Consider the following 15,862-nt stretch of genomic DNA (forward strand, 5'->3'; position numbering starts at 1 on the left):
TAAAAGTGTAGGACTGATCAGCTGCATATTATGTACTTTAAAATGGCTGAAGATTTAATTTCTTGCCTCCATATTCAGCCTTTCTGTAACTCATGGTATTTTCTGTGATACCTAGAAGCAGGCTATTGTGACCACAAATGCAAAAGCTAAATATTTATCTCTGTCTTAGCATTGCAGACACAGGCACAGACTTCCAGCCCTAATGAAAATGTTAAAAATAGTATATCTTACTTCAGATAATTATAATATTTTAAATTCTGTCTGTCCAGGTATAAGCATGACTTCCATAAAGTTTGGAGTACTATAATAGTCCTGAACTTAATTTATTCATTCTTTCACCAATGCCTTCTTTATCCTCAGATCATGGAGGAGACCGGCCATATCCCAACAATCAATGGGCGTGAAAGGGAGAAATAATCCTTAATATGATGTCACACCACTGCAGAATGCACACATCATAGAACAGTTTAGTGGACCCCAGTTAACCTAAAAACACTTACGTTTGCGATGTGGGAGGAAACAAGAGTGCACAGCTAAAAGCCATGCAGACATGGGAGGGGATATTCAGACTCTTCACAGAGAACACAGCAACTAGGACCTGAATCATAAAACTAAGAGCTGTGAAACAGTATTAGTAAGTACTGCAACACTAACCTATTACAGTACGTAGTGATACAGACAATGGACTGATGCCAAAATATCTTCATTAATTGAGCTAAGACATTCACTGCAGTTAATTATGAATGTCTTAACATTAAGGTACAAATTACAAGCTTCTTTCAGGAGTGGTCATATTAGCTAGATTACAAGTTGCCTATGCAATAGACCCTCTGCAAGATTAGGATTCAAAATCCCTCATCTGAGCCATATAATAAAACTACAGTGGAGTATCACAAGGATCCATCTTGTTTATGAACTCCATTCCCGTAGCCAGAAAGAATCCAAATATACTCATTTGTACAATGAGTTCTATTGTCTGGCTCCCTTCCAGTTTCCTTGCATCAGCAGTATATAGCTCATAACATTGTACACTAAATCTTTCTGTGGTACTCTCAGTAGTCATTACTAATTGTTATTTTGTTCTAACCGAAAATGTCATGATATCATGATCAGAGTGGACATGCTGATGTGATTTTCTTTTGTTATTTGGGCTTCATTTCTCCAATAATACCATCTGAAATGTTTGATGATCTCTCCCTGCTCTCCTATACCGAACATTGTATCTCACTCTGCTCTCCTCTCCTGTACCAGATATTGCTATTTACTTAGAATGGCAGTACTCAGGATTGCTACTAACACTGACAGTTTTTGAACTGACTATATGGAACTTTTTTCCACTGGTAGACTGTTGGGTTCTTTGTCACATTTTAAACATGCTGTAATAAGCAGTTTCTCCTGTTGCTGCAAAACAGAGTTTAAGTTGGATTTGTTTTAAATACAGGAATCACTTTGCACAGCTCATCTCTGTTTTTGTCCTTGACTTCAGGCTTCTTCAGTCTGAAATTACAATGTATAAGAGCTGTAAAATTACAAAAGCTCAAAAGGTTTCACCCTCATGCTCAAACACAGCAATCATGGATAAATCCAGAATTACACAAGCCCTGTTGTGGATTATTGACAATTTTTTGTAAATATTCATATAGCATTAACAAGTCCATTAAAATTAAAAATATGTTGCACAGTATCAACGGAAAATATTTACTGATGAATATCATGTTACCGTACTACTAATACTGTAATGAGCAGGATTTTTTCTTTGGTCTAAGAACGTTCTAATTTAAGTATGTGTAAATAAGTAAATCTAATTTATTCTGTCTTGTTTCATCTGTCAATTTGTAAACATGATGGATTAGTTACGTTTTTTTGGCTAGATTTCTACATGTGCATGGCGCTTCTAACCCTTGTAACTAGTGTACATCTTGCTTTATGTCTGGCTTATAGGTAAAAAGTAATTTTTTAATCAGCCCAGCAAACAATAAATAGAGTTAATATCATTCCACAGAGATTAACAAAGGTGGCATGAGAACTGAGCCAAGACATAAAACAAAAATGGGCTATGCAACCCAAGATGAGAAAGGCAAGGAAAGGGATGATATAAATCTCTAAATACCTAAAGTATTTTATTGGGATTTAGAAAATGCTAAGGTACTATAAGGCTAGAAATGGGAAACATTGGAAGAAATGCAGACGTACTAAATCTTACAAGATGCAGGACATGGCTGTAACTATACTCCTTAGTAATGGGAGTCCAAGTATTGACAGCTTGTTGAAAAGGCTAGATAGCATTAAATAATTATTGGTAAAAATCTAACAAGTATGATCAGTGTGACTCACACACATGATTATTTACAGTATATCAGTGCTTCCTGGGCATTCCAATATATGTAGCTGCATGTTGCATATCATATGCAGACTGACATCAGTAATAAATAACATCTGCCTTGTTTTGTAATAAATAACATCTGCCTTGTTTTCTTCTTTTCATGTGCAGTTTGCTTCATTTCTGCATTGGTTTTCTCCTGCTTTATAACTTTATCCATGATAATGAAAACAATGGTGCAGCACAGGTAAGCAATTCATCCATACACATTCAATGTAGTTTCTTTTAATAACATTGCAATTAACTGTGTGTCTATATGCATCATCTGATTTATAAAGTTATACTTGTATTGTTATTTTTCAATACTTTCAATGGCTAAAACTTCCTGGATTTTGAATATCCTAAAGTCAGTTTTCTGAGTGTGGAAATTTTTTTCATGTTTTCTTTATAGTTACTTAAATGAAATAAACTGCTCCAGTATAATTAATATTTAGCTCCAATGAATGGGCTGTGTACCACTGAAGTTCAAGCATGAAGAGGCAAAAATGTCCTCATTCCTTGTCCTGAGTATGGTCCACCACTAATTTATCTAAAAGTATTGTTATCCTTACAACAGACAAGAACAAACTACTTTATTGTTTTTTCATTTCTGTACAAGGAACACCACTGTGATACCATACAGAAACAAATGGTTATTAGTTGAGGCAAGAGGACATTTTTAGAAAATACTTTATTCTAGAAGCTGTAGGTTAATAGGTTATTACTAAACAGATGATTTTGGCAGATCATTTGAAGGCTAGCCAAAGCAATAGTCATTACATGTTTTCCCTATTGACAAAGGTTTGAGGGCTCAGGCAAGAGGTGTATTTGCAATTCTCACACCATTCGTCATGCCTTATTTGAAGAGAGTTGGGGGACTACTTTGTTTAATATGGTAGCAGAGTCTAATTCAGAGGAAGGGAATTATTGGGAGAGGTATCTATCCCATCATTAATTGTTATTTGTGTTGCTATGGAAGTTTAGGTCTCTAGTATGCATTTTTGTAGTGTTGCACATTTTATGAATGTGCATAAAGTCAAACAGGTCAGGGTCATTGGTGGCTTTGTAAGCTAAGAAGAGGTCACATCTCAGAAGTTACAGTGTCGAGTTGCCAGCCCGGTGCCCAACCTTCCACAGAAGGTACACACATGCACACACTCACACCTAGGGCCAATTTAGAGTATCCAATCCGCCTACTGCATGTCTTTGGGATGTGGGAGGAAACCGGAGCACCCGGAGGAAACCCACACAACCACAGGGAGGACATGCAGACTCCGCACAGAAGGCACCCCAGCCGAGAATCGAACCGGAGAACCTCTTGCTGTGAGGCAGCAACGCTAACCGCTGCACCACTGTGGCCACCGTGCTCCCATATTAGTATATGTTCTATAAACTGCCATTTCTTTGCCTTGACCTCTGAATTTATTTCATCTGAGGTTGTGTGGAACCCTCCACACTACACCTAGAATTAGCCATTTGTCTGACTGAAATGTTTTAACAAAAAAAAAAAAAAAATCTGAATATTGCTCAAAATCTGTATGATTTACTCAGGTTGGAAAAACATCATGTATTGTACTATTATACACTGTAACAGGGCTGTATAATATATGCTTTAATGTAGTTATTTTACTTGGCAACCAATAAGACAGATGAACAGAAATATCCTTTGTCAGTCACCACCTAAGAGGTACAACAATCATAAGCACAAAATAAGCAAGTAATACCACAGCACAAAATAAAATAAAAGTACATGTCCATATTACCAGCTTGCTATCTTCTAAGTTTAAATACTCTGCAGTCTTTAGTTAATAGTTTAATATGACATGGTCTAAAAATGCAGTCTTTTTAACTTTCCCACACCATGGGTTATCTAGAATGGGAGTTGTGTTTCAAAAATGTGAGACTTGGAGTAGAGTAGTGCACCTAATACATTAATAGTTAAATATAAATCAGTTCTTAAGTGAATTGAGCAAGACCAAAAACAGTGAAAGGTATTTTAGCTGATTTTCATAGTGTGTGTGTGTGTGTGTGTGTGTGTGTGTGTGTGTGTGTGTGTGTGTGTGTGTGTGTGTGTGTGTGTGTGTGTGTGTCAGTGCAATCTTTTTGTAAAGTGTTTGCTCTCTCTCTCTATACAATTTATATGTGTTTCCCAATATCATCAAAAGGTAGTATTACCTTCAAGAATTGGTCTTCCTCTAAAGATTCATATGGAAGTATACATCTGGGAGAACCTACCTGAGGTACCCATGGAATTAAGAATTCTCCTCCAAGAGTCTTTCACAATTATACAAATTTGGTAATCCTTGTTTAATTTTTACAAAGAACATTTTTATGTCAGTTATAATGATCATCTCCTAGGGCTACTGACAGCTCCATGTTTCCGTTATTGCTGGAGCACAGTAGAGACATAGTAGCTAGCTGGTGGGGCACGTAGGTCATCTGAAGACAAAAAAATGGAACAATAAAGTATATGGCAACAATTCACCTGCAATCTATTGCTAAACATAAAATACTTATTTCCACCCATATGAAAAACAATAACTGCTGCAGTCTAATAACATATTTACATATTTTGTGTGTCCTAGCAATATACACACCACAGAGAATAACTGAATTAGTCATGCTGAAGGATTATGGTTTGGATGAAGAATTAATGTACTGCAGTGTAACAAATCAGTCTGGTAGCCAACGATACAATAGAAATGTAAGAGCAGTACAAAGACAAAGCAGCTTAAAACACTCAAATTCTTACTCCTCTGCACTATGTCATTCAAACTGCTGCAGCCCAAACACCATGCATTTCACACCCAACCTATGTGCCTGGGAAAAACAAACTAAATTAAAAATGTATTCATAGTTAATTTGTAGACTTCATGCTGTCCAGTTTATTCACAGCTAAATAATAAACACAGTCAATGTTCAACAAAACAAGGAAACCAGGGATCACACCCAAAGAACATATTCAGGATCCAATTATTTAAACACACACACACACACACACACACACACACATGCAATATGGCCATCCGGTACCAAACCTTCTAAAATGTTTGCTTGCACCCGAATGAACAAATACAATAATCGTGACTTAGAAGTGCATCTGAGCTCACTGCTTTGAGAACCATAAAGTGAAACCTATTTCACCATTATAAACTCCCAACCTCTTAGCTCAAAAATAAGAGACAAACTCCCCAAATAAGGAACAGATTTTAAAGAATGGCATTGTATATTTATAAAGTTATTGGCATAATAGCTTTGCATTAGCAAGCAATCTCTGAAGGGTATGAAGTCTTAAACTCACATTTGTCATTATTTAGTGACTGCAGTCTGCAACACATTATCAGAAAGCCATACATTTTATGAGGAACAAACCACAAAACAGATGGTTAAGAATAATTCCCTCACTACATACACACAAATTCACAAATTGCAGCTACTTGTATGACTGTATCTCTGCTCTCTGCTGTCAGAACCAATCAGCAGTCGAATCCTGTAAATGTCCTTCATTGAATAAGAGTTCCAACAGCTCTCAGACAACTACTTACTGGTAATCAAAGCATGTCTCAGTGGAAAAGGGAGAAAACAGACAAGCACACACACACACACACACACACACACACACACACACACACACACAGGTTTTTAGCTCTGTCACTTTTGAAATACTCTTATGGAAATACTCTGTCCATTGGCTCCAACATAAATCAGTCACTTCCTTAAAAGACTGCAGAATACGTTTGAAAGTTATGCATTCCAGTCAGTATCTTGGAAAATCATGCAAAAAGAACATTGCTGTAGCTCCAGCACATTCCACTATATCTATCCTTCTAAAAAGTCTGTGCTTTCCACTATAACAGTCAAGTTCTCATTTGCTCAAATGCTCTACATTCAATCTAGTGAAAGTGGAGCAAATCAAAGCAACCAAGAGCAGACCAGATTTGCAGTGGGAAAGACCTGTTTCTAATTTATGGTCATGCAGGTGTTAAAAAGAGAGAAAGGGGCCTTTACTTATTACTGTTCTAGTGAGTGGGGAACTCACTGGGACACACAGATACATTGGAGGGGGACAATCCTCTCTGTGCCTTGGTGTAGCACTGCTTCTGCCCAGAGGAGATTGATGAAGAAGGAGACACTCCCCCATCTATTTCCAACAGATGCTGTCCCACACTTACCTAACTGGCTTAACAATTAGCAAGTAGGAAAATGGCCATGTATACATGGCATGGACTCCTGAGTACTTGAGACATCATGCCAAAGACCATACTGGATCAGAGGCCTGCATGGTGTCTTGTGTTCACATCAAACCATAATAAGTATGAGATCACACATCTGCAGCATCAGGCCCCTTCACATGTCAAGCAGTACAAACATCCAGTATCACAGGTATGGGTACAGGCCAGTCAAGTGGAAAAAGGACCTTCTTAACTCTTGTTAATCTATGATCTATAGTTTGAGAGGGCTAAGAGTAGTAAACTCTCAAAGCATGTCTTTGTGTTCTGAACCTTCACTAAGGTACACAAAGATCACAGAAATCACTTCAGTCAGTCCCAGTGGTGCACCAGGTATTCAAGCTTGGGTGGTTCAACATAGCAGAATCAGGACTGACTAAGGGTGATACCCCATTTGTATCTCCTCTCCCACAGTGGGGTCAGCTAATAATTGCCATTTGCTCGATAACTTGATATCATGAGGGCATTCAGTATAATGTGACACAGGTCATCATAGGAATAGACTTGGAAGAATGTGGCCTTATCCTCTTATTCATCTCCTCATCTATACTATACGTTCTGCCCAGATTTGGCCTGGGATCATGTAATACTGGTTGGAGGGACCGATCTGCCAGTCCACATGCTGGTCAACTTCCAAGTCGACCATCCTGTGGTGAGATGAGGGAATCATCTGGCTTCTCCTGCCTTCTCATTTAGTTACTAGGACTAAAGTGCTTTTACTTATTTGTCATTTCTTTGCAACATGATTCTCCGAGATAAAAACAGTAGTAGTGGTCATAATCTCAGGCAGAAAATTTCAGAGTGCCATCTAAGCATATTGGACTTCCAGTAATGACACACTGCTGGTAACCATTATGTAGTAACCTCCCTTTAAACATTGCCTGGAAATTAATAACTGTTAATCATTTCTCTCACTTTTGTGATGTGTGTGAGTATTGTTGCTTGTATATCCCAGTGAGGAAAAGAAGGAAAAGAATGTTAGCAGTCCCTATACAAGCAAGGAAAAGAGTGTTAGCAGTCCCTATACAAACAAGGAGAAGAATGTTAGCAGTCCTTATACAAGCAAGGAAAAGAATGTTAGCAGTCCCTATACAAACAAGGAGAAGAATGTTAGCAGTCCTTATACAAGCAAGGAAAAGAATGTTAGCAGCCCATATACAAGCAAGGAAAAGAATGTTAGCAGTCCCTATACAAGCAAGGAAAAGAATGTTAGCAGCCCATATAGAAGCAAGGAAAAGAATGTTAGCAGTCCCTATACAAGCAAGGAAAAGAATGTTAGCAGTCCCTATACAAGCAAGCAAAAGAATGTTAGCAGTCCCTATTCAAGCAAGGAAAAGAATGTTAGCAGCCCCTATACAAGCTAGGAAAAGAATGTTAGCAGTCCCTATATAAGCAAGGAAAAGAATGTTAGCAGTCCCTATTCAAGCAAGGAAAAGAACGTTAGCAGTCCCTATACAAGCAAGGAAAAGAATGTTAGCAGTGCCTATACAAGCAAGGAAAAGAATGTTAGCAGTCCCTATACAAGCAAGGGAAATAGAAGTTATGTACTTACCATAACGTTCCATGTGAGTTGTTTATCTCGACTTTATTCTCACTGATGGGTTGTAGCTGATCCTCTGCTCCGACACGGCCGATAGCAAGCTCAAGGTTTGCCAGTAGCTCGAGACCAGCTCCTTATCCCACCATGCACTGCTAGAATTACCTCAGATCTTGTTTGCTGCGAATAATAGTCTATACATATATATATATATATATATATATATATATATATATATATATATATATATATACAACCTATACATACTCTCTTATATATATCTACGAAGAAGAGTACCCAAAGGGAAATAGAAATATTGAATAACCAGGATGGCACTAGCCTCTAAGTCAACAGTCAGCCAGGAGGGGGAAGGAGGGAGGGACGTGAGAATAAAGGCGAGATAAACAACTCACATGGAACGTTATGGTAAAGTACATAACTTCTATATGTGAAGTTGTTAATCTCGCCAATTATTCTCACTGATGGGTAGCGTCCCTAGCACCCTCAACCCTGGGTGGCTCATGGGAGTATGTTCTTCAGCACTGTAGAACCAAAGGAAGACCTGTCCCTAGAAGCCTTATCTACTTTGTAATGTGAGATAAAGGTATGAGGGTTAGACCAAGTGGCTGCAGCGCAAATATCGTCAAGGGGCAATTTAGCTTGAAAGGCAGAAGAGGTAGAGACAGCTCTGGTAGAATGATATTTTGGTTTGTGCATTAAAGGCATGTTCACATTTTCATAAACAAAGGATATACAATCGGATAACCATTTAGATAAGGTTGTTTTAGCCACTGGATTGCCTTTTCTTGCTTCTGAGAAGGATACAAAAAGTTGATCTGATTTCCTAAAATCCTTAGTTCTGTCAAGATAAAATCTGAGCTGTCTGTGAACATCAAGTTTGTGCAGCATATATTCTAAGTTGTTTGAGTGGTTGGGGAAGAGCACTGGTAGTTCAATGACCTGATTGATGTTTGACTCAGAATAGACTTTAGGTAAAAATGAGGGGTTCATTCTGAGAGATACTCTATCAGCATGGAAGATCATGTAGGGTGGTCTGATGGGATAATGCTTGAAGTTCTGATACTCTGTAGGCAGACGTAATGGCCACAAGAAAAATTGTTCTCCATGATAAGAATTTTAAAGCACAAGAAAAAGCTGGTTCAAAGGGAGAAAGAATAAGTTGAGACAGCATAAGGTTTAAATTCCAGGAAGAAAAGGAAATTTTGATCGGAGGTCTCATATGAAGAACGCTTTTAAGGAAGGTTTTGGATAATTTATGGCTCATAATATTTGATCCATCAAGACCAGGGTGAAAATTTGAGATGGCAGCTAACTGAACTCGAACTGTAGCAGCTGCTGCCCCTTCCTTAAAAATTTTTCTCAAAAAATTCCAAAATTGAAGATAGCGGAGCTTGAAAAGGGTCAATGTTCTGTGCGTTGGCCCAGATTGAGAACCTTTTCCATTTGCTGCCATATAATTTCTTGTGAGAAGACAAGAGAATCTGTCTTGTATCTTCTGAAATTGAATGAAGTCTGGCAATTAGGGGAAGTGGATTAGCCAAGCAATTAGTTTCAGGGACTATAGAGAAGGATGAAGGTCCCCTGACGGGTGCATCAGAAGGTCCGGAACTGGGTCCAGGATCCATGGATCCTCCAACAGATGATGGTGGAGAAATGGAAACCAAATCTGTCGAGGCCAGTAGGGGGCTATGAGTATAACCTTCCTTCACAGCGATTTTGCTTTCTGTAGAAATCTGAGTATTAATGGGAAGGGTGGAAATGCATAAAGGAGACCCGGGGGCCAATCATGTAAAAGTGCATCTCTGGGGATGACCGGGAGGTGGTATCACGGCAAAGTAGCTTCTGCATTTTGAATTGATGTGGCTGGCAAAAAGGTCGCAGCAAGGCTGGCCCTATTTGCAGAAAATCAACTCCGCAAGCTGTTGATTGAGAGACCAGTCATGAGGGAGTAATATTGCCCTGGTTAGCTTGTCCGCTATGATGTTGGATTTCCCCAGGATGTGCATTGCTAACAGAAAATGCTGGGATGATACAGCCCATTGCCAAACCCTGAGGGCTTCTCGACAAAGGGGGCAAGACCTGGTTCTGCCCTGCTTGTTCAAGTACCAGAATACTGACATGTCCGTCTGAATTGCAATAGTCCCTAGAGGGAGAGAGTTCTGAAAGTACTGCAACACCAGAAGTAACGCTCTCAGCTCTAGAACATTGATGTGCAGATCTGATTCTTGATCTGTCCATGTGCCTTGGGCAGTCTTTCCCTGAAAATGCCCCCCCACCCTATCAGGGAATCGTCCGTGGTCACAGTGGCTACTGGGGGGGAGAACAAAGGGTCTCCCTACTGTAACATGAAGAGACATCAACCACCACCGAAGGTCTCTCCTGCAAGAATCTGCGATCAGAATCATGTGGTGCATTGGTAGTTTCTGGTAAGACCACTGAGTGAAGAGAAGAAATTGAAGGATTCGCATATGCATCCTTGCGAGTGGTATAGCCAGGATTGCTGCAGCCATCAAACCTAGTACTTTCAATACCTCCACTGCTGTAGCTTTGTTCTTTGACACCAGTGAGCTGATGTTTTGGCGAAGAAGAGAGACTCTTTCAATAGGGAGATGTAGAGTGGTGGTTGAAGTATCTAACTCTGCTCCTATAAAAACGGTATGCTGAGATGGTGATAAGGCAGACTTTTCGAAGTTGATCATAATGCCTAATTGATGGCAGAGTGTCAGAGTGTATTGTGTTGCCTGAGTCAGTTGATGCCTGGTGGTAGCGGTGAGGAGCCAATCGTCCAAGTATGGAAACACCTGGTATCCTAGACGCCTCAGGTGAGCCGTGACCACTGCCATGCATTTGGTGAACACTCTGGAGTCTGAAGTGAGACCAAAGAGCAGGGCTCAAAACTGGTAATGATTGGCCCCCAGCTGGAAGCGCAGATGATCTCTGGAGCATCTGTCCATCTTTATGTGATAGTACGCATCCTTGAGATCTATGGAGCATATCCAATTACCTTTCCCTAAAAATGGAAGAATGGACTGAAGCGTGACCATTCTGAACTTCTCTTTCTTTATGAACCTGTTGAGTCTGTTGAGGTCCAAGATAGGTCTCCAGTCCCCTGTTTTCTTTGGTACCAAAAGAATATTGAGCAAGTTCCAAATCTGACTTGGTCTGCTGGGACTGGTTGGATGACTCTCTTTTTCTAGCAATCTGTGGACCTCTACGATTACTTGTTCCCTGAGATTGGGTGGAACATCTGGGATTTTTTTTGATAGGAATGGGAGGGGTAAAGAATGGTATGAAATATCTTCTGGAAATTATGCTTTGTACGCAAGTATCCGATGTTATGTTTATCCAGGCTTCTAGGTACAAAGACAAGTGACCCCTGACTGCCTCCAGACCCGAACAGTCAGGCCCCCTTTCAGGAGCGCTGGTAGGACTGACCAGAGAACTGACCCCTGTCACCCTGTTGCTGCAGATCCCCTCTGCCACTGGGGTGGCATCTTCCATTATAACCCCCTCCTCTGCCTCTTGAGGGGGTTTCACCACGTGGTCATGAAAGGCTGCTTGAATTTTTCGGAACCAGATCTTTCTCCCCCCAAGGCCCTTGGGGTAGGGCCAAGTAGGAGTGGAAAAGTTGACCCCAACCCTTCCTGTTCACACCTGGTTAAAGTTTCCTTTACTTTGGGCCCAAACAGTGATGAGCCATCAAATGGGGTATTAATAAAAGAAGACTTGAAGGGTTCCGCAAAGGAACAGAGACGCATCCAGGCTTGTCTGCGAAGAGCAATGCCCGAGCTACTGGCTCTACTCGAACCATCAGCTGCATAGGATATGAGATGCATGGGCGAGTTCACTACTGAGTTAAGGGTAGCGAGCTGGGCTTTGACTTTGTCGGCCACTCCTGCCGCTACTGTACCTTGGAGAGTATCTCCTAGCTCTTTCAGGAGATCTCTCAGTAGTCTTGTAAAATGGGTCAAGTAGTTCAGTGACCGCAGAGAAAAAGTCACTGAACTAAACATGCACTTCCCATATCTATCCATAACCCTAGAATCTCTGCTAGGGGGATGGATAGAAGAGGATGTCTCAGATACTTCCTTTTTGGTGGCTGCAGCCACCACCATGGCATCCACAGGTACTCCTTTTGTCAAAAAGGTTTATTGACTGGGGCAGATATGAATTTATTGGGTCTACGAGGGACAGGTTCCATGGCCTCCGGTGACTCCCACACCTTACGAGAGATCAGATCCATGAGCTCGTCATAAGGTGGAGACACCCAAGAAGTGGAAGGTTGAGACCCAAAAGCCATCCTCAGTAGGGGTCTTGGACTGCCAGTTGCCCCTCTGACTAAGGATCTCTAGTATCTCTGCAAAAGAGTTATCCTCAGAGGGGAACCCGAGGGGACCCTTCTGACTCATCTAAGTCCATATCAGATGTCAAAGACTCCTGTGGGGAGTCTAAGTGCCTCCTCTTGCACAGTCTCTTTCTGGGCACCACCTCAGTGGGGGGGTCTGGGAAGGTCTCAGAAGAGCAGGGGACACCCTGTGGGGGTACTTGAGGCTCAGGGTCTCTATGCTTAGCGGGGTCGGTAGATGCAGAAGTAGACACAGGACCTTGAGGGGAGAGGGAAAGCTGAACTGATGCTGATGTTGTCTTTGGAGACAAAACTCTCCTCATAGCATCGAAGGAACCATGGCTCCGATGAGGAGGAGTGGACGGACCCGAGAGTACCGTCTGATCCTCCTGCACCGAAACCCTGGGCTCCAAGCCTGAGGTAGGAGCCGAGCTCGTCCAAGCCGAAGCCCCGAGAGGGAGAGTCGGCACCGACAAGTCAGTGCAACTATCGTCCCTGGACACGACTGGAGAGCGTCAGCTCCTATAGCCCTCAGTCTGCGCCGAGGGCATCCGAGTAGATGGAGCCAATAACCCTGGAGTGGATATCGGCTCCAAGCATCCGACTACCATCGGTTCGACTTCCCTCTGCTCTGAGAGTCCAGTAGGGCTCGGAGGAGAAGTAGACATGTTCGGTTCCATGGTCTTCGGCACAGACAAGCTGGTTGGGGCCAACAACAATTTGGCAAGTGCTGGTGCCTGTAAAAGCTTCTGCACTAGCCAATCCATGTCCAAATACGAAAGGCTGACTGAAGACTTAGCTGAATGCACCGAAGGTGCTGACTGGAGCAGAGGTGAAGAAGGAACTTCGGAGACCGGCTCCAATACTGAGAGCTGGCTCCGAATCAAAGGTACACTCGGCTCCGATGACTGTAGAACCGATGACCCTCCTTCTGAAAGTTTAGTCTTTTGGATACCTTATCTTTAGACTTGGATTTTGAAGATTTGGAAGACGTACTAGCACCTTCATGGCTATTCAAAACCTCTGAAAAAGATTGCTGTAGCAATCCTCGGTCTATTAGTTTCCTCAGGAGCTTGAAAAGGGTCAATGTTCTGTGCGTTGGCCCAGATTGAGAACCTTTTCCATTTGCTGCCATATAATTTCTTGTGAGAAGACAAGAGAATCTGTCTTGTATCTTCTGAAATTGAATGAAGTCTGGCAATTAGGGGAAGTGGATTAGCCAAGCAATTAGTTTCAGGGACTATAGAGAAGGATGAAGGTCCCCTGACGGGTGCATCAGAAGGTCCGGAACTGGGTCCAGGATCCATGGATCCTCCAACAGATGATGGTGGAGAAATGGAAACCAAATCTGTCGAGGCCAGTAGGGGGCTATGAGTATAACCTTCCTTCACAGCGATTTTGCTTTCTGTAGAAATCTGAGTATTAATGGGAAGGGTGGAAATGCATAAAGGAGACCCGGGGGCCAATCATGTAAAAGTGCATCTCTCTGGGGATGACCGGGAGGTGGTATCACGGCAAAGTAGCTTCTGCATTTTGAATTGATGTGGCTGGCAAAAAGGTCGCAGCAAGGCTGGCCCTATTTGCAGAAAATCAACTCCGCAAGCTGTTGATTGAGAGACCAGTCATGAGGGAGTAATATTGCCCTGGTTAGCTTGTCCGCTATGATGTTGGATTTCCCCAGGATGTGCATTGCTAACAGAAAATGCTGGGATGATACAGCCCATTGCCAAACCCTGAGGGCTTCTCGACAAAGGGGGCAAGACCTGGTTCTGCCCTGCTTGTTCAAGTACCAGAATACTGACATGTCCGTCTGAATTGCAATAGTCCCTAGAGGGAGAGAGTTCTGAAAGTACTGCAACACCAGAAGTAACGCCTCAGCTCTAGAACATTGATGTGCAGATCTGATTCTTGATCTGTCCATGTGCCTTGGGCAGTCTTTCCTGAAAATGCCCCCCCACCCTATCAGGGAATCGTCCGTGGTCACAGTGGCTACTGGGGGGGAGAACAAAGGGTCTCCCTACTGTAACATGAAGAGACATCAACCACCACCGAAGGTCTCTCCTGCAAGAATCTGCGATCAGAATCATGTGGTGCATTGGTAGTTTCTGGTAAGACCACTGAGTGAAGAGAAGAAATTGAAGGATTCGCATATGCATCCTTGCAGTGGTATAGCCAGGATTGCTGCAGCCATCAAACCTAGTACTTTCAATACCTCCACTGCTGTAGCTTTGTTCTTTGACACCAGTGAGCTGATGTTTTGGCGAAGAAGAGAGACTCTTTCAATAGGGAGATGTAGAGTGGTGGTTGAAGTATCTAACTCTGCTCCTATAAAAACGGTATGCTGAGATGGTGATAAGGCAGACTTTTCGAAGTTGATCATAATGCCTAATTGATGGCAGAGTGTCAGAGTGTATTGTGTTGCCTGAGTCAGTTGATGCCTGGTGGTAGCGGTGAGGAGCCAATCGTCCAAGTATGGAAACACCTGGTATCCTAGACGCCTCAGGTGAGCCGTGACCACTGCCATGCATTTGGTGAACACTCTGGAGTCTGAAGTGAGACCAAAGAGCAGGGCTCGAAACTGGTAATGATTGGCCCCCAGCTGGAAGCGCAGATGATCTCTGGAGCATCTGTCCATCTTTATGTGATAGTACGCATCCTTGAGATCTATGGAGCATATCCAATTACCTTTCCCTAAAAATGGAAGAATGGACTGAAGCGTGACCATTCTGAACTTCTCTTTCTTTATGAACCTGTTGAGTCTGTTGAGGTCCAAGATAGGTCTCCAGTCCCCTGTTTTCTTTGGTACCAAAAGAATATTGAGCAAGTTCCAAATCTGACTTGGTCTGCTGGGACTGGTTGGATGACTCTCTTTTTCTAGCAATCTGTGGACCTCTACGATTACTTGTTCCCTGAGATTGGGTGGAACATCTGGGATTTTTTTTGATAGGAATGGGAGGGGTAAAGAATGGTATGAAATATCTTCTGGAAATTATGCTTTGTACGCAAGTATCCGATGTTATGTTTATCCAGGCTTCTAGGTACAAAGACAAGTGACCCCTGACTGCCTCCAGACCCGAACAGTCAGGCCCCCTTTCAGGAGCGCTGGTAGGACTGACCAGAGAACTGACCCCTGTCACCCTGTTGCTGCAGATCCCCTCTGCCACTGGGGTGGCATCTTCCATTATAACCCCCTCCTCTGCCTCTTGAGGGGGTTTCACCACGTGGTCATGAAAGGCTGCTTGAATTTTTCGGAACCAGATCTTTCTCCCCCCAAGGCCCTTGGGGTAGGGCCAAGTAGGAGTGGAAAAGTTGACCCCAACCCTTCCTGTTCACACCTGGTTAAAGTTTCCTTTACTTTGGGCCCAAACAGT

The 15,862-nt window shown here is 42.2% G+C and overlaps 1 protein-coding gene across 3 annotated transcripts in view; it reads left to right on the forward strand.

Annotated features, from left to right (window-relative positions):
* The window catches only part of STRA6 (signaling receptor and transporter of retinol STRA6), a 585,684-nt gene that overhangs the window by 384,026 nt on the left and 185,796 nt on the right, over nt 1–15,862 (forward strand). For all 3 annotated transcript variants that reach the window (XM_044077758.1, XM_044077760.1, XM_044077759.1), the window contains exon 12: nt 2,492–2,567. In XM_044077758.1, the coding sequence (XP_043933693.1) occupies nt 2,492–2,567 (76 nt within the window). The remainder of the gene's footprint in view (nt 1–2,491; nt 2,568–15,862) is intronic.

Source organism: Protopterus annectens, chromosome 7.part0, assembly GCF_019279795.1.
Source record: "Protopterus annectens isolate FY-2018-M chromosome 7.part0, PAN1.0, whole genome shotgun sequence".
In the NCBI taxonomy this organism is placed as follows: domain Eukaryota; kingdom Metazoa; phylum Chordata; order Ceratodontiformes; family Protopteridae; genus Protopterus; species Protopterus annectens.